General features: G+C 37.7%; 1 protein-coding gene across 2 annotated transcripts; it reads left to right on the top strand.

The window, feature by feature from the left end:
* The first annotated feature begins 35 nt into the window (after positions 1–35).
* KIF27 (kinesin family member 27) lies at positions 36–24,846 on the top strand. Of its 2 annotated transcripts, none has more exons than XM_048930836.1 (18): positions 36–209; positions 1,593–1,984; positions 3,051–3,251; positions 4,441–5,399; positions 7,944–8,084; positions 10,769–10,975; positions 11,620–11,795; positions 12,167–12,300; positions 12,838–12,993; positions 14,011–14,216; positions 15,034–15,231; positions 15,656–15,766; positions 16,473–16,649; positions 17,228–17,443; positions 18,410–18,613; positions 19,160–19,358; positions 19,869–20,033; positions 22,496–24,846. In XM_048930836.1, the coding sequence occupies exons 2-18, from the start codon at positions 1,675–1,677 to the stop codon at positions 22,927–22,929; spliced, it is 4,194 nt and encodes a 1,397-aa protein (XP_048786793.1). In that variant the 5' UTR covers positions 36–209; positions 1,593–1,674; the 3' UTR covers positions 22,930–24,846. The 2 variants fall into 2 exon arrangements, with proteins under 2 accessions (XP_048786793.1, XP_048786792.1); XM_048930835.1 differs by having other exon boundaries at positions 7,941–8,084.
* Positions 24,847–25,118: the final 272 nt, after the last annotated feature.

Below are 25,118 nucleotides of genomic sequence, written 5' to 3'. Positions count from 1 at the left end.
CCGCCGCCGGACGTTGCTGCCGTTGCCTAGCGAGGCGCTGTCAACAGCGGGCAGCGCGGGCGCGGCGGCCGCAACGGGAGTTGGCGGGCTGTTTCCGCCTCCCGGCCGCGCCGCCCTCCGTCCTTTCTTCTCCGCTCGGCGGTATCGCCGGGCTGAGCGGTTCTTCCTTAGTGAGAGCTCCTGGAGGCGGCCGGTCCCGAGCTCAGCAGGTTTGGAAAGAGGCTGGGCCGCTGCCGCAGCGCTGCCCGCCCGCTGCTTCCCGGCACCGCGGCGTTCCGTGGTTTGTCATGCGGCGCCTTCTGGCGTTCGCCCGTTGTTAGGGGGTAGTGCATAGGGTGGCTGGCTCTCCCTCTCTGCCTTGCAGTGACCTCTGTTATTTACTTTCTTTTTCATTTAGAATAACTTTAAAGAGAGGAGTGGCAGCTTTGTGCGGCTGTCCTTGCCGGGGATAAAAGGAGGGTCCCCAGGTAGTTAAAAGCGGACGTAGGCCAATATGTGGCTCGGCTGTGCGTGCAGTAGGTCATACAGTCACTCCTGGTTGTCCCGTCCTTTGTGATACGGGGACGGTTCCAACCCCAGCTTTGCCTGTTCGACTTCCAGCTGCTCGGATTAACAAAATGGGGCTTTTCTTCAGCCCCCAGATAGAGTTCCTCAGCTCCAAACTAAATAAGACTGACCGAGGTGCAAAAGCTCCTCCTTTTGCAACCACAAAACACCACGTCTCTAAAACTCACTTGTAAATATATCAGGAAACCTGAGTGTCATGTGCTTAGCAGATGAGTTCTGCTAGGCAGGAGCTCTGCAAGTTTCCCTCGCCTCATAAAGCTGCTGAGAACTGGCTTAACCAAAAGCTGTGCTGAGGATCCAGCAATGTTCCCAACAGACAGCTTTAAGGAAATGCTGTTCTTTGACGCTTTTCTTTGTGCTGCACTGCAGTGCTGATATGTTAAGAATGAGCATGCAGGGGATGGTATCAGGAAGCGTGCATGCTAAAATATATAATTAATAGAAGTTAATTACATATAGGCATAAAGAGGCAGATTAAATCAGATGAATGCTTTGTATGTAGTAATTGGCAATGTGTGAAACCATCCTGCCTTGCAGGCAGCACAACAGCCTGCTCTGCATTTCTCAGGTTATAAATATGTGATCCTTCTGAAGTGGAAGAGGCTTCTAAGGTGTATATATATGTATATACATATAACAGGAGAAAAAGGGGTTGTTTGACTGGTTTCTATGGCCTATGCAGCAGGAATGTAGCAGCAGGAAAGTAAGATTCCTCATAAGGACCTGTCTTATAAGGACCTTATAAGGACCTGTTTGTGAATAAGGCCTTGCAATACTGTTTCTTCATTTGGCTTTATTGAGTTCATAGAGAAAGTCGGGCAACTTTCAGGCTTAAATCTGCTCAGAAACTAATAATAACAAAATTAAGTTATTAATTCATTTAACAGTTATTAATATTGTTGCTTTTCTGTCACAGTTACTTTTTAGAATTTAAAGACACTTTGTATTGTTAGGAAACTCTGACATTCTACCTCAGTAGGGAATTAATTCTTATTAAATAACTCAGAAAACATTTTTTTTTTTAGTTGCAGAAAATAGTGAATGAGATGAGCACACAAACTGTGACATTTGCAGTGACTGTGTGAATACCAAGTGTGGAGCACAGAAATGGAAGCTGGCATGGAGGAAATCCCAGTTAAAGTTGCAGTAAGGATCCGACCTCTCCTTTCCAAGGAAGTACTTCATAATCACCAAGTGTGTGTGAGATTAGTTCCAAATACACAACAAATTATCATTGGAAAAGACCGTGCCTTCACTTTTGATTATGTATTTGGCAAAAACTCAACCCAAGGAGAAGTTTATACAGTTTGCATTAAGCCTCTTCTACTGTCTTTAACGGAGGGATACAATGCTACAGTATTTGCATATGGACAGACAGGCTCTGGGAAAACTTACACCATTGGAGGTGGTCACATTGGTACGTTACAGATCTTGTTGTGTTCCTTTTTTTCACTTGTGTACAATGCACTTGTACAAATTAAGTAATTAATGCATAGCGGATGGAGCTGGAGAATGAAGGGGTCATGAAAATTGGTATAACAGGAAAAAAAAAAGAAAACACAAAAATATCCAAAGTGTATGAACCAATTGAAATGTTCTAAACACAAATTCTGTATACATTAAGCTGTAAGAAAAGTATTGGAGAAAGAAACAATTTGGGTTTTTGTTTGTTGGTTGGTTGTTTTTTTATGTTTTTGTTTTGTTTTGTTTTTTTGCATTTTAACATGCAACTTAAACTGTAACTCCTTTCTGAAATCCATGACTACATGCAGTGCTTTAGAAATTCTCAATACTTTTACCTTACTGAGAAAATATCTGCTTTAGAATGCTTTGAGAATCTGGCAAAGGTATTAATTTCATGTTTAAGTTTCACAGAATCAATTCATAGAATCACAGGATGGTTTGACTTGGAAGGGCATTAAAGTCCACCCAGTTTCAACTCCTTACCATGGACAGGGCTGCCACTTGCCAGATCGGGCTGCCCAGGGCCCCTTCCCACTTGGCCTTTAGCATTTCCAGGGATGGGGCACCCACAGCTTTTCTGGGCAGCCTGTGCCAGTGCCTCACTGCACAATGTGTAAAGAATTTCCTCCTAACATCTGACCTAAGCCTCTCCTCTTTTGATTTAAAACCATTCCCCCTTGTCCTACCACTGTACCTCCTGACAGCATTCTTCCCCATTTTTCTTCTAGGCTCCCTTTGAATACTAGAAAGCTGCTATAAGGCCTTTTCCCAAAGCCTTCTCTAAATTGAAGTTTCTGGAATAATTTAGAACTTAACTTTAAGTCCTATTAATGGATTAAAACAAATATTCTTATCAACAGAAAAGCAAGTATTTTCATAAATCCTAGAGAGCCCTGAGCTCTTCAGATTACTTACTCCATCAAGTAGTAAATATCACAGACTTCTCATTAGCTTCAGCCTTTGTAATTTATGCAGCAGAATGACTGCAAGTGTCTGTGACATCTTTCTTTGTATTTTAGCCTCAATTGTGGAGGATGAAAAGGGCATAATCCCACGGGCTATTCAGGAATTATTTCAGCATATTTCTGAAAACCATAACATTGACTTCCGTGTGAAAGTATCTTATATAGAGGTCTACAAGGAAGAACTTCGTGATTTATTGGAGTTGGAGACCTCTGTGAAAGATTTGCATATCCGAGAAGATGAAAAGGGGAATACAGGTAGGATTTTGGATCTAAAATTTGATACACATGGTTTCAGCTGTATGCCCAAATTATTCTTTCCATCCTGAAAAGAGAGAAATAGCATCAGGTGCTATGGTAGAAACACAGTTACTGCTTCTGCAAATTCTGCCTAGAAACACAATGGTACCTACATATTCAGTTGAATAAATATTTTAAAATGAAGCCTTCTCACTTTAAGGTTGTATTTGTCAAGCTACTTGCGCTGTAAATATCAGCACCCATTTCACTCTGAAATGAGTGGGACAAAGAATAGTATCATTTTAGGAGCTCTGAAATTAACATCTCATAGTTCTCATGTCACTGCAGGAAGATGCTATAAGAATCCACTACAGAGTCTTTTTATTCTGAAACTGAGTAATTTGTATTTCATTTTTGTTTTTGTTTTTCCTTTATTCTTCATATTTTCATTTTTGTATTCTTTACATTATTGTTGTTGTTGTTGTTATTATTATTATTGTTTTGAGCTAGTATGGCTTTCTTCTCTGTAGCTGGAAAAAGGCACTACATGCAAATGCAGTTAGTACAAAGCTTAGTCTGCAAACAGTATCATTGCTTCATGTACATATGTATATATACAAGTGTGATACTGTTGTAGTATTTAAGCATAGTAATATTTAAACTACTGCATCAGGACCATTTGAATCATCTTTAGTTGATCGTGTACCTGCTATGGTATTTTCCATCCTTTACTAAAACAAAGGATTAAAAAATCAGCTGTTATGAACATTTATTACCACCTCTACATTATAAGATTACTCCAATGGTAGATATTTCTCTGAAAGGCCTTGCTACCTGATCTATACATAATATGCTGCTCCTAACATAGGCTGGGAATCATTTCTACTACGAACTTTTATCTGTCTTTTTTTAACTCACAAAGTAAGTGAGATTGCTCACTTCAAATTGCATATATCTTCATGTAAATGCCTAGAGGTGTGTGTTCTGTTTAAGGTACTGTTACAAATGCTATGAGGCGATACACCCACACTACAAATTCATGTGGGCTTCAGATGTGCTGTAATTCATGGTTAACGTACTATTTTCTTTAGCTATGTGCTGAGACTTTATAATGCAGGCTTGTACATTTCTTTGATTTGTGTTTATAGATTGCCATGAATTGTTGCTGAAAATAATTTTTCTTGTTTTCTTCGGTATGGTGTTTAAGTAATTGTTGGTGCTAAGGAATTCCAAGTAGAATGTGCCGATGAAGTAATGAGCCTGTTGGAAAGTGGCAATGCAGCTCGTCACACAGGCACAACACAAATGAATGAGCACTCTAGTCGATCTCACGCCATTTTTACCATCAGTATTTGTCAGAAACAATCTGCAGAGTCTCAGAAATGTACTGATGTATCGCAGAATCCATCTTGGAAGTCGGTCAGAATGATTGCTTCGAAGTTCCATTTTGTGGATTTGGCAGGATCAGAGAGAGTGACAAAGACTGGAAATACTGGTGAACGGTTCAAAGAATCAGTTCAGATCAATAGTGGTTTGCTGGCCTTGGGAAATGTCATCAGTGCTCTTGGAGACCCAAAAAGGAAAAGTATGCACATTCCATACAGGGATGCTAAAATCACTCGTATTCTGAAAGACTCCCTAGGAGGAAATGCCAAGACAGTCATGATAACATGTATAAGTCCATCCTCATCAGACTTTGATGAATCTTTAAATTCACTCAAATATGCCAACAGAGCCAAAAACATCAGAAACAAACCAGTTGTAAACTACAACCCTGATCAAGACCGGATTGATGAAATGGAACTTGAAATCAGATTGCTCCGAGAAGCTTTGCAGAACCAGCAAGTCAGTAATCAGTGTTCACATGACTTAAATCAAGAAAGAATTCGAATCAGTTCGCTAGAAGAGCAGCTCACCCAGCTTCAAGTTCAGTGCTTCAGTTATAAAAACTGCATAGATGAAGCCTTTCCATTCCTGGTTGACTTGAATGATGATGTTAGCTTAAAAAAAAGTCAGCGGGACAGGTTGCAGAGTTGGATCACCATGGTGCAAGAAGTAAGGAAAGAAGCTCTCAGCATGCAGCAAGCTGGCACCAGGACTGGGACCAGCCACGAGCCTCATCATATCACAGTCCTTCAGCTGAAGCGGGAACTCAAGAAATGCCAGGTATTTAAGCTGATCATTCAGTAACTATGAGAAGTCTGCTAAAACTTGAATTCAGTTTTGAATCGTGTAAAACTGTTAAACCTTAATTACACCTAACCTGTATTTAATTTTGACTATATATTCCCAATTTATTTATCTAATCCTCTGGAACACAGAGCAGAGAACGGAAACACAACAGCAACAAAACACACACAAAACAAACAAATAAACAACCCTTCAAGTTTTCCTCCACTTCATTTTCTATCCCACCATCCTTTGGAGGAGGGTGAGCAAAGAGCAGTCAAATGATACTGCCAATGTTAAACCACAGCAGCTGCTTACTTTTCTATCATTTCATTCTGCCCCTCTCTTACCATCATCTGTATAATCTTCTTTACTACTACCTTTATTTTTTCCTTCTGCAGTTGTCTCACCTCTGAGTAATGATACAGCCCCATTGTCAGACAGGATACACTTGCCAACTAAGCTTAGTAGAAATATTTGTATTGGTACATGTACTTTGCAAAAAGTTCTATCCCCTGAAGAGAAATCTGGTTCTTCAGTTCTTTCGTAGAAGCACTTTAAAAGCTCTTAAAAAGAGGGTTCTCTTTTTGTGGAAGAAAGATGTAGGTAAGCTAGTTGTGCAGATATATCCAGTTTTAGAATGGTGAGATATGATATTTCCGTACTTTGTCTTTAGTTTCTGCAAGTTTTCTCATGGACTAACTACATTACAACTCTCCTTCAATCAGTATTGAATTATTTTCTCATAAAAACACCTGAAGGAGTATTCTTATAGTTTCTTTAACCTGTAGGCAGATTCTTTAATATAAAAATGAGGAAGGCCATCCTTATTTTTTCATTCAAGAAGCGTCTTTGATTGATGCTGAGATTTTGTGGCCACATCTCACAGCACACTGAAGAAAATGGTTGGATTTAAATATGCGCGCCATAATATTAATAAATTATTAAATAAACGAATAAATAATTATTTCCTCTGGGAGAAAGAAATTTGTCTGAAGAAAATCAATAGATACTAAACAGAAGTGAAGAAATAGTTGGTAGAAAACACAGATGCTGTAGGTGAACAGCTTTTTCATAATCAGAGGGATCTTGACAGCTGTTCTGTGGAAAAGCAGTTCTGCAGAAAAGGAACTGGGGCTCCCGGCGGATACCTCTGAACATGAGCCAGCAGTGTGCCTTTGTTGCTGAGAAAGCCGATGGTATTCTTGCCAGCATTGCCAGCATGTCAAGACAAGTGATCCTTCTTGATGGGGCTGTATCTGGAGGACTGCCTTTAGTTGTGGTTGCAAGCCACATTGTAGGGGACATTAAACACAGCATAGCCAGACAGTCAAAAGAGGTGATTCTCTTGCTACATGTAGCATTCATGCAGCCACACTGTGAATATTGTATGCGGTTCTGGGCCTCTTAGTATAAAAAGGGTGTTAGAGTCCTTGCAAGTATCTAGAGGGTAACACAGCTGGCAATAGGGCTGGCAACAGGCACACATGTGCTGTGATGACTGAGGGTAGATTGTCCAGCCTAGAGAAGAGCAGGCCAGGAGACGACTGCATGGCCCTTTGCAGCTCCCTGGAAAGGAGGAGGGGAAGCAGAGCGAGGTGCCACGCTCTGCTCCTGGGAACCCATGGCAGGATGTGGGAACAGCACAAAGCTGTGGAAAGAGGGGCCCAGTCTGGACGTGAGAAAACATTTCTGTACTGTGAAGATGGTTAAACACTATCACAGGATTCCTAGAGAGATTGCTGATGCCCTATGAGGCAGGGTTTTGTAAGTGTTTGCATAAGTCCCTCAATAATATGCTTAAACTGTTGGATAGCCCTGCAGTAGTCAGGCAGTTGGACTAGGTTTTTGAAGTTCCCTTCCAAATGAATTTTTCTGTTCTATTCATTTTGTCTTCAGTTCTGAGGCCACCAGTACTTGAGAGACATGGAGCTACTGTAAGGAGTCCTATGTAGAAACACAAAGATGATGAAGGGACTGAACGCCTACCTCTTCTCTGAAGAGAGGCTGTAAGAGATGGGACTTTTCAGCCTAGAAAGGAGTAGGCTGAAGGGGGTTCTCATCAATGTCCGTAAATACCTGAAAGAAAGATGCAAAGGACATAGAGCCAGGCTCCTTTCAGTAGTACCCAGCCAGGACAAGAGACAGTGGGCACAAACTGGAGCACGGACATTCCTTCTGAACACCAGGAAGCACTTCTGTACTGTGCTGGTGACAGAGCTCTGGCACAAGTTGCTTAGGAAAGTTGTGGAATATTCTTGGAGATCTTCAAAAACTTCCTTAATATGGGCCTGGGCTCCCTTCTCTGGGTGTCTCAGCTTGGGCAGGGAGGCTGGACCAGATGTACTCCAGAGGTCTCTGCCAACCTTAATCATTCTGTGATCCTGTGATTGGAGAAGTTTGTGTACATACATAAAAACTTTGCTGTTCTAATCACATCTTTGAACAGAAAATGAATATGTATATATTTTTCATTTTCCAGTGTCAAGAATAACAGTGTTTCCTTTTTCCAAGCTGAACTTTCCTTTTATTATCTAGCAGGCCTTAGTCATGGATGAAGAAGTATTTAGCCAGAAGGATCATGAACTAATGATACTACAGAATCAGATAAAGGCATTGATACAGGAAAATGAAGAACACCTGGGATCCTTAAAGATGGCTGTAGAAACACAAAGATTACAGGTATTTTTCCTCTGGTACATATTACATATATCCATATTGAACCATCTTTCCACGGTATGAATGAACTATTATTTTAAGACAGACCCTTCAGGATATTTTGGGGGGCATATATGTCTACAAATCTTATAAGCACTTTGTTTGAATCAGAGCTGTATACCTTAATGAAGCAAGTCTTCTGGTGGATGAACCCCATTATTATGATTCCTAAAGTTTATATTTCAGCCTCGCTGTGCCACAGCCTTTCTGTAGAACCTTACATTAATCATTTTCTTTCTCTGTGCTTCTTAAAACATACCACATACATCTTTCTCCAGATGTATATTGCTGATGTTTCAGGACAATTCATGGAGTAGGTTTTGAAAGTCCTTCAAAAATTCTTTAGAATATGAAAAAGACTTGAAAAGCACCTACTGAATGCTTTAATTGAAAAGCTGCATAGAAACATATTTTGTTATGTCTTTAAGTGTCAGAGTAAAGTATTATTGCCTTTGTACTTACTAAAACAGAATTTCGTCCTTATTTTCTGAGTTTACTATTATAGAAAACTGAGTAACATAGTGGAAACACTGCTTTCCTCTTTCCCTCTCTTGACCTCACTTGCTAAAAAAAATTGTAATGGGTAGGAAGTTCAGAGTACTTAAAGATCTAGGAGACCACAGAAAGAACACTTGATCCCCCTCTACTCTGCTCTTGTGAGGCCCCATCAGGAGTAGTGTGTCCAGGTCTGGAGCCACCAGTACAAAAAAGACAAGGAGCTGTTGGAGAGGATCCAGAGGAGAGCCACAAAGATGATCAGGGTGCTGGAGCACCTCCCATATGAAGACAGGCTGAGGGAGCTGGGCTTGTTCAGTCTGGATAAAAGAAGGCTGCGGGGTGACCTCATTGCGGCCTTTCAATACCTAAAGGGAGCCCATAAACAAGAGGGGAATCAATTCTTTGAAAGGGTTGATAACTGCAGGTCAAGAGAAAATGGTTTTATGTTGAAGGAGGGAAGATTTAGGTTGGATATCAGGAGGACATTTACTATGAGTACTATGGTAAGGTAGTGGAACAGGCTGCCAGGAGAGGTTGTGGATGCCCCATTCCTGGAGGTGTTCAAGGCCAGATTGGATGGGGCCCTGGGCAGCCTGGTCTAGTGTTAAATGAGGAGTTTGGTGGCCCTGCATGTGACAGGGTGTTGGAGATTCATGATGCTTGAGGTTCCTTCCAACCCTGGCCATTCTGTGATTCTGTGATATTCTCCTAGCACTGCCTGTCATGTGGATGATAGATCTGACTTTTTGAAAGGGAGAAACATAAACATGGCTAGTTAGTGCTTTTCTCCTTATTCTTCTTTTTCTCCTTTTTCCTCTTCTTTACTGATGACTCGCGGAGAGTAGATTAATGAAAGGTAAGTATACTACTCATCATTTTTTTCTGCCATTTCTTGCTCTTTTTGTTCTGTCATATCTGAATGGGTTTGTTGTTTTTTTTAACCCACTCAACATAGTGTCAGTGTATTGCACCAAGACAATGTTTATAATATTAAGTCTCGATTATGCAAGATAGAATTTATACATAGGAACAGCTGCATTTTAGGCAAAAAGTTACAACTGTTTCAGTACTACAGACAAGGAGATGCTGGGAACTCCCAGCCACCGGTTTTATGTACTTAATCCACTAAACTGATGTTTTTATTTAAAAGCATATAAAAAACAGTGTTGTAATTAAAAGCAAGTGTTTGGGGCAAACGGTTTAAAGTTGTATTCACAGGAGCATGCATTTTAGTGATACATGGAGTAAGAACTGAATGTAGCATGTTGTAAATGTTTATACACATATGTGTTTATATAACATGTAATGTTCTGAGAGGGTACAAGGGTAGCAGGGATAAAGGATCTAAAAAGAGTTAAAAACAAATACAAATGCATACATTTGGTTGACTACCACCAGCTGTTCTTCAGATTCCCTGTTTTTGGTAGGCCAGATTTTAGAGGTATAAAGGAATAAAGGGAGTTAAAAATTGATACAGTCTTGGCCTTCTTGAATGAATTAGTTCAGTGGAGATAAGTAATTTTGAACAATGTGCAGATACTGCTGTAGGAAAGGCAGATGAGTAAGTTTTTCAAACTACCATTACCAAACATTTGAAGTTAAGTAGGAAAGAATGAAGTAGTTGGTCTCTTGGGTTATGTATGCTTTTGTTTACTAATAAAAATAATCTTTAAAATGAGACTGCTTGAAGAGGAAGCCTATGCACAATTTATAATTTAAACTTGAACCATACCTTTGTTTTGAGCATGTTTCTTGAATTACCTTTTTATTTCTTCATAAACTCATACATAAAGCAATCTGGGACTAATAAGCATGTCGTTGCCTTCTCACTGGATGACTGGATAAACTGACTTAACCTAACTAGGATAGGTCCTTCTAAACAAAAATGTCTCTAGCAGCATTTACTGGAGTTTGGGAGCAGGTTATTGCATTACATCCATTACATTAATGATATGCCAGACAATTTTCAGCTTGTTGCAGAATTTGGCTATGCGCTGCAGAAGAATTTAAGGTCAATGAATAATTTACAAGATTCTTGGCCTTTGTAATGAATTTTGAAAAGGTGAGTATGATGTAACCTGATGATCAGCAACAGCTCAACAGTTTTGCTTTTCTTTGTTGTTGTTTGCTTGCTTTTATTTTCTAATGAGAATGAGAAAATGGTGGAACAACAGATCCTTATTGACCAGCTAAAAGAAAAACTGGAGAAGTTTACAGTTGTGAAAACGCTGGACGTCTCAAGTGCTTGTGAAGATGAGCCTGCTGTTGTGGCATCTGCAAGGAGGCCGTACAGCGTCCCACTTACAAAGAGTCTGCTGCACTCACTTCACCCACCTTCAGGGTCAGAGAGCCGAAAGGTAAGATCTGCCTAAATATTACATTTTTTTAAATGGTTATGGTTCAATAATTAGATTAGACATTACAGTCAGCTGCTATTCGGATTCCCTTACTGAAGGCTCCGAACAACTACTTTTAACATTGCAATAGATTGTATGCCACAATTGTCCAAAATGTATGGGCTAGCATTTAGAATCATGAATGACTAGAGTTGAAAGGGACCTTTAAAAATCGCCTGATCCAAGCCCCTGCCATTGGCAGGGACATCTTTCAGAACTTCAGGTTGCTCAGAGCCCATCTAAACTGGTTTTGAAAACTTTCAAAATTTGTCAGAGTGATAAAACTGCAGTCTTTTCTGGTGTTTTCTGGGGATTTTTGAGGCTTCACATATGAAAACTAAGCAGAACTGAATGATTATTCTGCATTTATTCATTGAATATTTGGGATAATTAGTTGATGTTGTCACCTTCCTCTGCACTTAGAGCAATTTTTCTGAACACTTGAAGAACCTTCTGTTACAAAGGAATTCAGAAATATTATTGAAAGCATCTGTAATCTTGTTTACAAACTCAGGCAGTGAGAGACTGCCAAAATGAAAAACTACTGGAATATCAGTAATGAGTTACTAAATTATTACAAGTATTTCTTGGGTGGCTTTTGACAGGTATATAGCAGTCCCCCTGCCTTCTCCCTGGCTCGGATGATGGCGGGATTCCGTGCTCGCAGCCAGATGATACTGAGCTGCATAGAAGATCAAGATGAAGTCCTTCGCTGCCACCTCTCTGATGAGAGTGATGGAGAGGAAGAAAATACACATAGTAAAAAGAAAAGCGTGTTTAAGTAATTTTTTGTTCTTTATTTTTTGTTACAGACAGCTGTGTAACAGATGAAATGCTACTGCCTAATCCTACTGGAATGTGAGGCCATCTTTGAGGCTATTTAAAGCAAACTTATGAGATGAGCTGGGCATGTTACAAAGATTAGTTTAAGAAATATATGTATTTTTTAATGTAATAAAGATTGCGTGTATTCTGTTTTGGGCCAGAATTCACCAAAAATATCTAGAGGGGGAGGAGGAAGGTAAAAATACTTATGTGAGCTTTCTCAGTTTGGTATTCTCTTTTAAGGTTGGGTACTTAGCATGAAGCTAACAGTAAAAAAAAAAAAATAATCCTTTGTGTTTGAAATGCATGTTTTCCATTCTTCCTTAGGCATTCAATAAACCGCACATGGACACGAAAACAAGCTTCTATGTGCTTTCCCTTTGAGCTAATTGACATGAAACGCCAAGTAGAAAATTCCAGTTTGTCCAACAGATCTGCGCTACAGAATGACACACCCACAGGTAAAATGGAAGTTATGAGAGTAAGTCAAATTAGATGCTATAACATCGTAATATGCAAAATTGTGTTTATCACATTTAATTATTTTTCCCATAAAATATATGTCTGATACAAATATCTTTTGTTATAGCTCAACATAGACAAATTTTGAGATTTTTCTGTCTGAAACTGACAGCAGTCACCTTAATGTTTGAATAATTCTCAATGGTCAGAAAGTGTTTCACGTATCAATAGCTATTTAGATATAAATCTCTAGTGCTCATTCAAGGAAAGGTTGCTGTTATTTTATCAGATGCACGGAAAAGGTTTAAATATCATTCTACTTTCTAATCAGTGTCTTGAAATGTTAATGCATCCTACTGTTTCTTTCTCTGTTAGACCTATGGCAGGGAAAAGTCTATTTGCACTGTTCTTTCCACTTGGTTCTTTCACTTCATATGCTAGATGTCTGTACATACAGTATTCCAAAACATTCTCTTTTTGAAAAACAGTATGTTCAATTTCTTCCTTCATTTCCACATTGCTTTGTTTATTTCAAGGTAAAGAGATTGACAGCCTCCAGAAAAGTCATGTTTTTAACATGCAGAAGTTAAAGAATTCAGAGTTAAGACTCACTGAGGCCCAGCAGAAAATCAGAGAACTTGCACTTAATATCAAAATGAAGGAGGAACTTATTAAGGAATTGGTAAGAACAGGTAAGTGGCTGTGGGTGGACAACATGAAATGAAGACATTCAGAAATAAGGAAAAGTAGAAAAAATTCTGACATCCTGTATGTCGTAGTTTGTATATAATTTTTCTATGCAAGAATACTTCTGGTAACTTGAAAATTCGTAACTTACATAGATTACTTGCTATGACTGCATTGAAGGCTGCAAATTTTTATTATGGCCTATTCTGCTATGATATGCAGATGTCTTTGTTGAATATTTTTTGTGCTTTGCTGCTTATTCAATTTATGCACTAACAGTGTAATTTTCCATGTAAGCTTAGAATTGCTGATTGCTTTGTGGGCTTGTATTTGTTACATGGTATCTGGGATAGGAAAGAAGTGACACTGTGCAGGGAATGCATGCATTCCCATCACAGCAGTAGGGAAGCAGGAGTCAGAAGTGAAACAGGTCAGTGTCCCTTTTAGCTTATGTCATTAAGCCTCTGACCTGGTAGAAACTAGCATTACGAGGACCCTAAGGGTCTTTCTTTACTACTTTTAATCACACTCTTCTTCTGTGTACCAATTCTTTCAAGACTGTCTTTTGGCATTCAGAAAGATTCTGTATCCCCGAAAAAACATACCATGAGGAAGATTAGGGGAAAATTAGAGGGTGGAAATACAATCCAAAGTTGTTTACTGATTACCAACTTGGAAGTTGAATAATAAATAAATAGCGTAATCTTCTGGGAAAAAGAAAATTAATCATCTGTGAAATACAGAGTTTGTCAAAGACTGAAATAGGCAGAAGAACCTTATTTGGCACTTAGTTGATGCTTTATTTGGTGACATCAGATGACTCATTGAAGAATTCAGATTTAAGATTCCATTGTTTATCTCTGTCTCAGAATTATAAAGGAATTGTTTGATTAGGGTTGGAGAAATATCTCAGAAATTTTCAGTTTAACCAGAATGAAGTAAATAATGATTAACTACATGTTTAATTAAGAAATTTCAACTGATTATCTTGCTGTTTTTAAACGATTTGGATGTGGTTCAAGGTAAGGATGCACAGTCTGTAAGCAGGCAATATACTCTGAAGATATCTGAGCTGGAGCAAGAATCTGAGCAGGCCAAAATGGAACTGGCTGAAACACAAAAGCAGCTTCAAGAGCTGGAGAGTAAGGAGATGAGAGATATTCAAGAGAAAGCCAGGTTACAAAAAGAGTTCCGGAAGAAGATGGATGCAGCTAAGTTGAAAGTGCAGGTATTTTTGCATGACCATTAGGATTTACAAATACCTGTTTAAATACCATCCTTAAAATCTGAACTGTCTACTTGTGAGATTCTCACCAGCCTTACACAGCTAAAGCTGGTTGGATTGAAGTAGCCAATGAAAATGTTAGTACAATTACACTTATTGCTACTTAACAAATATGTAGTTAGGTATATTCCTGGTAAAAAGAGATGGATGGTATTAAATTCTTAGATACCACTCTATCATACAAGAGTGTACACAAGTAGGTTACAAGTTTATTAGCTGCTGTAAATAAAATTTCTGTTTTCTGGAAATAGTGTAGAAATTCTATCTTTGAGCAAGTCATTATGATTGTTTGTGATTATGTGTTTGTAATACCAGATTCAATTCCAGCCAGTAACTAATTCTAAGTTCTCTTGTGGGCCAGCTTAAGTACTTCATGCCTTTTGGTCCCAGAATGGTTGGCCAGACAAGCACTGCACATCAAATTCTAACTGATATATTCACCTGAGTTCAGGACCAGAACCTTGATAAACCTTATCTCTGCACATTAATCTGAGCTGTTGCTTTTGGAGGAGTTCACTACCTTCACCATGTTACCAAGTCTGAACTGTATCTGTGCCTTTTCATGCTGCTTCAAATTAGTTCTTTCTTTCCTGATTTTACCAGAAGGCTTAGAAACCACAGAAATAATGAGTGATTATTGTGGTAAAATTCAGTTGGTCTTGGTGACTGTCTGAACTCAGTGAAATGAAGAATAAACCTGAATCACATTACAGTTTTAAGTTTTCTTGCTACTAAGATGAAATTTGCCATGAACGTTCAGGCCTTACAGAAAAAGAAACAAGACTCTAAGAAACTGGCTTCATTATCTAACCAAAGTGAAAAACGAGCAACAGAACTTGAGCAGAACATCGTTCAGATGAAGCATCAGCAGACCTTGCTAGAGAAAAGACTGCATGAGGAGAATGAAAAAAAGAAGCAACTAGAAACAGAGATTCAGCGAGACCAGCAACAAATTAAAGTAGGACTATTTCTGTTTCTGTATAACAAAGAATGAGATCAGCCAATTTTGCCTCTATTTTCCCCAAAACAATGCACTATACTACCAGATTTTAAGTAGTTCTATGTAATCACTTCTTTGAAAAATTCACTGAAGAAATTGTGTATAAATATTTTGACAGAAACCTTTTATTCACACTTTTCCTCACCATTTTTAAAGAAATGCTATTGTGTGATGTCTAGCCTTGAGTTGCAGTTTTATTTAAATTATTTATTATTATTTATTTAAATATATTTAAATTAAGGGTAAATTTAGGGTTGATATTTCAGTTTACATACTTGTGTAGATTCTGACATAGAATGTTTAAAAACAGACTGACTGAGGCAGAAGGAATTTTTTTGTGTGTTTCTTTTTTTGGTGTTTTTTTTTGTTTGTTAATTTGTAGGAACTGCAGCTTAAGATGGAGCAACAACAGAAGATTCTTACACTTAAAGATAAAGAGATTGCTGCATTTAAAAAGAATAACAATTCTGCAGGAGCTTCAGAGAACTCAGAGGTAGCTAATATTCTGTAAGCCAGTGTGGGTGTTGAAAATTAAAGAAATAATCTTTATTCATCCCTAGTCATTCTGGTAGAATAGTAGGTGTTCTCTGCAACATTGCTACCTGCGTTATTTCAGATCTGGACACTGGGACATGAGAATTTCATGAATTATCAAAAGTCTTTAAAGATGAAAATAAATTTTAAAACAAAGTGAAGTAATGGTACATGTTAGATGTACATGTATTATACCCACTGATAGACTACTACTTCAGAAGGAACTTCTCTGAGCAGGATCAGAACTCTCAATTTTCTGTCTTTCAGCATTTTAGATTCTGCACTAAATGTCTTTCCTAGGGACAACTATAATGGAGTGAGGAAGGGCTAGCTTCTTGTGGTATCTTCCAAACCTGGTTGGTCTCTTTATATATAGGGCACTTATTTATATACCTTTTTCACAGGAAAAGAGTATTTTTCATTAAAGGCATCTGTTAAAAAATTGTTTAAATAAGGTGTAGCAATATAACATTGCTGAGCCTCCTTTTAAGTCAGCCCAATTTTCGTATTATCCAGAATCAAAATTTTGTTGCAGATATAATGTTGAGATTAGAAAAGCCATTTCCTCATATAGTTTATTGGTTACTCTAAAAGATAACAGAATCATAAAATTCTGACCCAAGAAGTCCTCATTAATACTCTCTGCATTCCTATTTAAATTACAGAAATTAGAAGAGCAAAAGAAATGGCTGGATGAAGAAATGGAAAGAATTCTCCAACAGCACAGACAATTAGCAGAACTAGAAGAAGATTTAAAGAAAAGAGAAGCCATTGTAGCAAAAAAAGAAGCACTATTGCAAGAGAAAAGCCACCTAGAAATCAGGAAACTGAGATCTAGCCAGGTAATTTTAAGAAAAAGACATGAAACTCATCACAATTGTAGCGCTGACTGAAAGACTAGAAGGAGGCAACCAGATAATAGGAGAGGTTTAAGCCATGTGGCTTGAGCTTCTCGCAGTGACATTAAATTATGGTGTAGCTTGAGCAAATCAACATTTTAAATGTGAATAATACAGAACAATCACTTGTATTCACATTTTGTCCCCAGATTCCAACAGTAAAACAAAAAATTGAATACTGGAATACTGTTTTTGCAGATCATTAAATAATTATATTGAAAAATAATTTAATCTTTCTGCATACTAGAGAATGAGGTAGATAAATTTCACATTGTTTGTTTATCAGTAGCAAAAGAAATAGAAATTTAAGTATCGTTATCAAACTCATTTAATGTATGTAGAAAACTATGCATTTGAGTGGTTTTGTTTCACCTTCTAGGTGAATTTTATTATAACTCTACTCAATTTGTATGGGGTCCCATTGCAAGAATCAAGCCTTTCACTGTGGAAAGTGACTCATACTTGTTTCCTCTGGAAGGAGTATCTCAATTTTATACCTATTGTTTCTGGGTATTTTTTAGGCTTTAAATAAAGATAGCATGAAATTGTCTTCTCGCTTAAGTATGCTGGACCAGGAATTGTGTGATAAAAGTATGCAGCTTCAGGGCAGCACTACTGAAGGCAGGACAGACATTCTGGAAAAAATCCAGGTTCTTCAGAAGGAAAGAGATCAGCTGCTCACAAGAAGAAATAGTGTGGATGAGAAATTGAAAGAGGGTAAAGTGTTGTCAGCTGAAGTAAGTAAGCAAATAGATTTATGAAATAAACTTGTAAGTTTTAGGCAGTAACAAAACGTTCCAGTCATGGCCTAAGTCTCCCAACAGTAGGTAAACTAGAACCAGGGAACTGAAGTTGGGTATTTTGATTAATAATAATGCTAAAATACTGCTATGTAGTGCTATTTTCATACAAGTTAATAAAGTTTATATTCAGAGAGACTTTACCTAGTGCTTTGGTAAATTCCACTACCCTAGGGATTATAAAATTAGAAGTAATGGAACTGGACATATATCAGTTTATCTTAAGCAATGATTATAATGTCAGAACGTAGACAAAGTAAAGTATTCCTATTGTGATATTCCCTGATTCTCTTAAAAGAATGTTGTGAAAAAGCAAACTTTACCTGAAGGCCTCCATAGAATTACACTGAAAATAAACCTTATTGTATGGATGTTCCACACTAGAGTTATCAGTATAACTAAGTTGAAGGTATAGCATACATTTATATAAAATATACAGATTTGCTTTATGTCTTGAAAAGCAGTGTGGGCCTGTGTATGAGCTGATGATGTACTAAAGAGAATCCTATTCATCTCACTCCACGGAATCTTCGGCAGTGCTTCGGGCTATTCAATTCTACCACTTCTCTAAACAGTTCATGGTCACAAAACTCCTAACTTATCTGATTCATTCATGAATCTGACAGAAAACTGGTGCAACCAAAAAAATATTAGTGGAAGTCAGACTGTGGTGAGGGAAGGAAGGGAGGATACAATTTATGCTTTTATGGTGAGGAAGCAATTGTTTGAAATATTTGTTCTGGAGGGCAGAAGAAAAAAAAAGTTCTAGATTTCTTTTCTTCCTCTTACTTTTCCCATTCCAGTGAAATTTCATTTCACTTTTAAGAATGAAGTTGATGTCTTATGTATACAAAGATTAAATTTGTACTTTTTAAGAAGATTTAACTTCATGTTTCTCTGCAGGAGGAACATATCCTTTTCCAATTAGAAGAAGGAATTGAAGCCCTGGAGGCTGCTATTGATTACAAGAATGAAAGTATTCAGAGTCGACAGCACTTGCTTAGATCTTCACAAATCCTTTCACAGAGTGAGGATAACATAATAGGAAAACTAGTTTCCTTGTCTGCTGCTGAACTTAGAGCTATCCTCTTCAGATATTTTAATAAGGTATTCGTTGGCTAATGAGTAATATTTTATCTGACTATGACTATCCGTTACTGTTCTAGCTAATGAAATGAAATGGTGTCAAGTAGCAAAAATCAATTTAACAAGCTCTTCATGAAAGTCCACTCAGGTTACATACATTTGTTGTCATCTCAAGGTATTTCGAATCTTTACATTAATTTAAATAGGATGCTTGTGTGTTAACTTCATGTATCTTGTTTTGAGGTTACCAGATTAAAAAGGTCTTTAAAATCTGGAAATTTCCTTGCTCCTTTCCACTGTTCTGTGTTGCTCACTTTTCAAGCATGAATATGCTTAAATATTGGTGTCATGTTAAAATTGTTCCCGCCTGTAGGCTTTGTAAAGTTCAAGCTAGTTTTGGGATGGATATATATATATTTTTCTTCCAAATTCAGTATTAAATCTCTGTTTGCAATATAAGCTCACAGCTCATAGAGACAATTGCTTTTGTATGCACTAGCCTGTTAAGCAGGACTGTAAATTCTTTTCTTAAAATGGTTAGATAAATGAAATGTGTTTCTTTCTTAGATTGTTGGCCTGCGTGAGACTGAACGTAAGTTACAAATGCAGACTGAAGAACAAGAAATGAAGGTCATAGAAAAGGAGAACATAATACGTGAATTAGAATCTGCACTTGAACACATCAAGTTGCAGTGTGATAGACAGCTGACCCTACAACACAAAGAACATGAGAAAAAACTACAATTGATACTGCATCATTTCAGAGGTGTGTGTTTACTTGTTTGTTTTCAAAGAGGGATGGTACAGTAAGCAATATCTTTAGCTGCTATTGAGAAATACTGCATTTTCACTAGAAAAAAAAACTGACAAAAAAAACCCCAAAAACAACAACAAAAAACCCTATCTGAGGTACAAGGATACATTTTGTCTGTTAACATTATGATATTATATAGGATGCTGATGAACTGACACAAGGTGCCTGCATAAAAGAAAAAACAATATTTTTAAAAAACTATCAGAATTGTCGTATTTTCGTATTGAATTTGCTGATATTGGAAAGTTGAAATTTCCATCAATCTTTATTTTCTAAATACTCCTATTAAAATTGCAAATGAGGTTGACGTGGCCTTTTTATCACGTGTCATGCTAGTTTGCATGTACACATAGAAAGCAATGTATCAGCAAGATGCAGGACATATTCTATCTAGCTGGGCATCTTGATTTTTGTCACAGAGGAATAGGTGTTTCATTCTGAAACTAATTTTACTTGTCCTAGAACAAGATGGAGAAGGTATTGCAGAAACCTTAAGAGAGTATGAAGTGAAAGTCCAGCAACTGGAAAAGGAGTTATTTTTCTACAAGAAAACCAGCAGAGAGCTGAAGAAGAAATTGAAAAGCTTCCTTGGAGAGTCATCTCACCAACTGCTCGCACCCTCTAAATGTAAGTACGTTATCTTAAAATGCTTTTGCAATTGTCCATAGGCCACCTAAGGGCTTGTGAAAACACGATGTACATCAGACAGACATAAAAACTGTATTTTCACTGAACTAACTGTTCTCCAGGAATATACTATATCTCCTCCAGTTTCAAAGGAGAGACAACTCTGGCTTCTAAATGCAGCAGTAGTATTTATCAATCAGTGTTCTACATTCTTGTTCACTTTTCTCTGTATTCTAGTGTAATTTCAGCAGTTATATATATTAATATATATTAATCACTGTTGTGATGAAGAAAATGGTATTTTGCTGCCTGAGTGTCTGTGAATGACAAGGTAGTTAACAGCTTTGTAGTATGCCACACCTCAGATCTCAGTATTTTAAGACCTTAATTAACTTAATTCTTGCTAGCACTTGATTTCACAGAAATTACTTACTGGGAGATGGTCTGTGAGGAGCTCCATACTTTTATAAAGACATTTGTAATAAAAAGATAACCTTTCTAATGTGATGGCTGTGCTGTGTAAAACAAACAAACAAAAAAAGCAAAACAAAAACAAACAAACAAAAACAACTAGCAATAACATTGTGTGAGATGATGAGGAAAAAAAGATTCAGTTTAGGTATTTCACACCTCACAATGGTACCACCAAACAACACCTCACATGCACAATGGCTCTGTGTTTCTTTTCAAAGCTCAGTATAACTGGGTCTTCCTCTCAACTGATGCTTCTGTTGTTTACCACTTGAGATAATACTGTGTCTTCTAGCCCACAGATATTGATCACAGATGTTGCTCTCAGGTTCAGCCCCCAAGGCAAAATAAGGTTAATTACTCTGAAGTACACTGTGATGGTGTGAACACAAATATTCTTGAGGCTGGATTATAACTGAGCATGAGAAATATCATTCTGTATTTAATTCACAAAGAAGCGTGTAGTTCTGGACATGTTTCCCTGAGGAGAGACACACATCCTAGCCAAATTGTAGCAAAGTGCAAAAGGAAAGGGAAGATCCCTTTGAATTTCCAACTTTTACAAATACTTATGTTTGCAATGTTTGTAAAGAGTGATCTGTATTTTTGTATAATTATTTTTAGTTACTTTTTATAGGAATATATTTTGAGCCATTATACGATGTAATTTAAAAAAATTGTTGGTGAACTTTAAAAATAATTTAAAACTTCCATGTACCTTAAAGTCACATTTGCAGAATATATTTTCTGTGTTCTATTAGTATAATTGCAGACTGCTTTTGAAAACACAAATATTTTTTTTTATTTGACTGTCATGGTTGAGTTGTTTTAAGACTGTGTTCATTGCAAGTTAGAATCATGAAGCTTGTATTACAAGCATTGAGTCAGAGGAAAGTAATGGAGTAAGAGGAAAGCAATTCCCTGTGATGTTTTTGTAGATGACAACAAGCTTTTAAAGAAAAAGGAACTGATGAGGTTTAATAAGAGCAAATGTAGACTCTTGCACCTGGGGAGCATTAACTACACAATCTGTATAAGGTTGGGAATGACCTGCTGGAGCTGAGATTTGCAGAGAAGGACCTGGATGTTCTAGTGGACAACAGGCTGGCCGTGAGCCAGCAGTGTGCCCTCGTGGCCAAGATGGCCAATGGTATCCTGAGATGCATTAAAAAGAGCGTGGCCAGCAGGTCGTGGCCAGCCTCTTTACCTGCTGTAGGGAACCTACTTTGGCAGGGAGGTTGGACACGATGATCTCTGGAGGTCCCTTCCAACCCCTACAATTCTGTGATTCTGTGATTCTGTGACTTTACTCTGCCTTGATGAGACCACATTTAGAACACTGCGTCCAGTTCTGGGCTCCCCAGTTCAAAAAAGACAGGTGTCTCCTAGAAGGATTCCAGTGGAGGGCCACAAAGATGATAAAGGGATGGAACCATCTCCTGTATGAGAAAAGACTGAATAACCTGGGTCTGTTCAGCCTGGGGTGGAGAAGACTGAGGGGAGGGAGTTCTTATCAATGCTTATAGGTACCTAAAGGTAGATGGGAGGCAGGTACATGTGGCTGGGCTCTTCTCAGTGATGTGTCACCTAGGACAAGGAGCAAAGGCCTAAAACTTGAACATAGGAAGTTCCATAAAAACATGCAGAACAGTTTCTTTATGGTAAGGGTAATAGAGCACAGGAACAGGTTGCTCAGTGAGGCTGTGGAGTCTCCTTCTATGGAGATTAAATTAAAGACCCATCTGGGCACCTATCTGTGTGACCTATGTATGCTTTAGCAAGAGGGTTGGACTCGGTGATCTCTTGAGGTCCTTTCCAACTCTGCACTGCTGTTATTCTGTGACAAAAAGTGAGATTAATATAACTTCAGATGACCACACTACAGGTTACACACAGTATAAAACCATACCAGTTCAGTAACTTTTCCTGATGTCACGTACTCAGAAGAGTCAGACTTTTACTTACGTATCTCCTGATAAATTTGATTTTAGATAACAATGCTGGTGACAAGGCATCCAGTCAAGATGAAGCAGAAGTTGCATCTGAAGAATTCAAGTTGAAAACCCATAGTCAAGCAGGAAAAATAAAAGAAGCAGAGAGAACAAATGTTTTAAGAGCACGGCAGAATTCGTACAAGCTTGGAGAAGACGTATCAGAATTTGGATGCAACAAAGAATGCTTGTCAAGCATTGCTGATGACAGACTAGGAGAAGAGGAAACTCAGCCTTCGAAGCCTCATCCTCTTCTGCCTTCGGTCATCCAGAGAAGAGAGATTGTAACACAGTTTCAAGGAGTAACCCCTGTAAAACTATCTCGGAGAGAGTTACGTCACATCCCTCCCTCTGAATTATCTTTGAGGCGTTCAAGCCTTGGGGCTGGTGTCAGTTTTATTGCTCCAGATTCCATTGAAATGGACAAAAAGTAGTATCATTAAGACGTATTTCTCTTTATTGCATTTTTAGTGTCTGTTGCTTCTGAAGCAATGTTGCTAGATTTCCTTGTTGATGGTCTTGTTACATAGTAGCCGCAGATAAACCAGTAAGTCTGTTTTGGTTCTTCTGGCTAGTAGGTATATGTGATGTTTACACAGTTTCAGTGAATATTAGATTTTGACTAACATGGTATCTATGGGCATATCATTCAAAGTCCTTTTAACACTGTAGAAATTACATGATTTTAGTTTTTTTCTCACCGATTTGGAAAATAAAACAACCCAGTTTTTCAAAAACTGCGCTGTGAAGTGCACTGTACTGGTGTAATTTAGGTTTCCTAGAGCAACGTTCTACTCTCTTGTGCCAGAAACAATAGTGAATTACTTAATTTATTTCAAGATATAGCTAGAAGATACCGTTTCCAGAATCTTGCCCAGTATTGATAATGACTGGCTTCTTTAAGCTTTTTTCATGGACACATTTCATGCAAAACCATGCCTGAGATCAAAATTGATGCCTCAAGATAAATTTGTTATTTGAATGTGATTTTAAAAAAATGATATTTAAAAGTCTTATTATTTAAAAGTCTTATTGTATGAGATAAAAGTTTTACTATCCCTCCTGTCCCTCTCCCCTCCTACCAAAAATAATTCTTATTTGCAAAATAGTTGTTATGGCCTATTTGTGAAATTAAGATAACTGCTTACTTCATATTACAGCTGTTTGTTGTGGCTTTTTAACAATTGAATTTTGGGAACCTCAATATGTGACATTTTCTTGTGTACTACTAGAGTAGGGAAAAAAAAAAAAAAAAGAAACAAAAAGAAAACGAAATTCATCATCTTCTAGGGAAGCTAGATTGACAAATACAGTATTTTCTTTGTCCTCGCTATTTGTGTCCTTCCATTTAGAACACAGATCTTTGGATTTATCTGCTTCAGAGAAAGGACTAAACAGGTCCATTAGTTTGTTGTTGGTAGGCGGCTTAGGAATCAAAGCAAATCTTTTTTGTATGTGTACTGTGCTCACTGAGAAGTATATGCTTAACAGCTGCACAGACTTGAATGCAGACAACAGAAGGACCACAATTAAATGAATTTGACTCTTCTATCCATAACTTTCTCCGGCATAAAAAGAGGAACTTCTGAAAATAAAATAGATTTTATTTCAGCAGTGGACTTCAAGTGGTCATGTTTGAAATGTGGGTTATTAGACACATTTAGCAGAATAATTTTTACTCTGCTGTTGTCTGGGCATGTTGTTGTGTATAGCAGATGTGTCTATAGATAAGAAAGAACTGCATTTTTACATGCTGCAAGCAAAGAACAATTTTGTCTGTATCACAAAGATATTAACAGCATGATAAATGGACCTATTGTCTTGTGGCACATTTAAGATTTTATGAGTAGACTGCAAAACGTTATATTGTAATCAGTTAGATAAACCATTTAACAAGTCAAATGATTGCATCATTCACAGTTAGCATTATACTCTCTTGTTCAGCTCAATTGTGAGATAAAGACTGAGGTCTTTTTTTGTTTGATTGTTTTTACTTTCATGGAAGTAACAACAGTCTTACTAATGTTAAATATTAGTGTATATTTCACTCCATGTTTGTAGACAAAAAGCAATAAACAAACAAGTAAATACTGTTTAAAATGCATACTTATTTACTGCATCTCCGCATTAATTGAAAGAATTACTGTGAAAGCATTTCTGCTTAGGGATAAGTCTGCACATTATTGTATATCTCACACTATTCTACAAATAAATATTATTTTGTTTTGTTTTTAAGTTTCCAGAAATGAAAAGCCTGTTCTTGATGAACATAAAATAAGCAGAGGTAAATTTAAGAAAGTACAGTTCGATCAGTAGTAGATGTCTACTGATGCTGTAGAGCAAAAGGTCTAGTCCAACCTTTTGGTTTGTCTGGGCAGTACTGAGTGAAGAGGAATTGTTTTGAGCCACATATTGATTGTTCCAAAAGTAATACTTTCTATTTATTTGTATGCTGAGTACAACAGATCCAAAGAGTACAAGAACGCTGCTTCATACAGCAAATTCTCAAAATTCTCAGGTACAAAACACTAATTTTCAACGTATGCACTACCATTAGCTATACATTTTCATCACTGATGAACGGCAAACCCTGCGGTACGCGGCCGTGGGCGCAGGAGGTCTC

This window comes from Lagopus muta, chromosome Z (genome assembly GCF_023343835.1).
Source record: "Lagopus muta isolate bLagMut1 chromosome Z, bLagMut1 primary, whole genome shotgun sequence".
NCBI lineage: Eukaryota > Metazoa > Chordata > Aves > Galliformes > Phasianidae > Lagopus > Lagopus muta.
This window is presented reverse-complemented; position numbering and strand designations above follow the sequence as displayed.

What these genes read in the sequence shown, in the direction of transcription:
- KIF27 (XM_048930835.1), top strand. Translation starts at nt 1,675, where the DNA reads ATGGAAGCTGGCATGGAGGAAATCCCAGTTAAAGTTGCAGTAAGGATC. An exon ending in AGATGAAAAGGGGAATACAG is followed by an intron (nt 3,252 to 4,440) that starts GTAGGATTTTGG and finishes ATGGTGTTTAAG; the next exon opens with TAATTGTTGGTGCTAAGGAA. An exon ending in TCTTCAGATATTTTAATAAG is followed by an intron (nt 18,614 to 19,159) that starts GTATTCGTTGGC and finishes TTTCTTTCTTAG; the next exon opens with ATTGTTGGCCTGCGTGAGAC.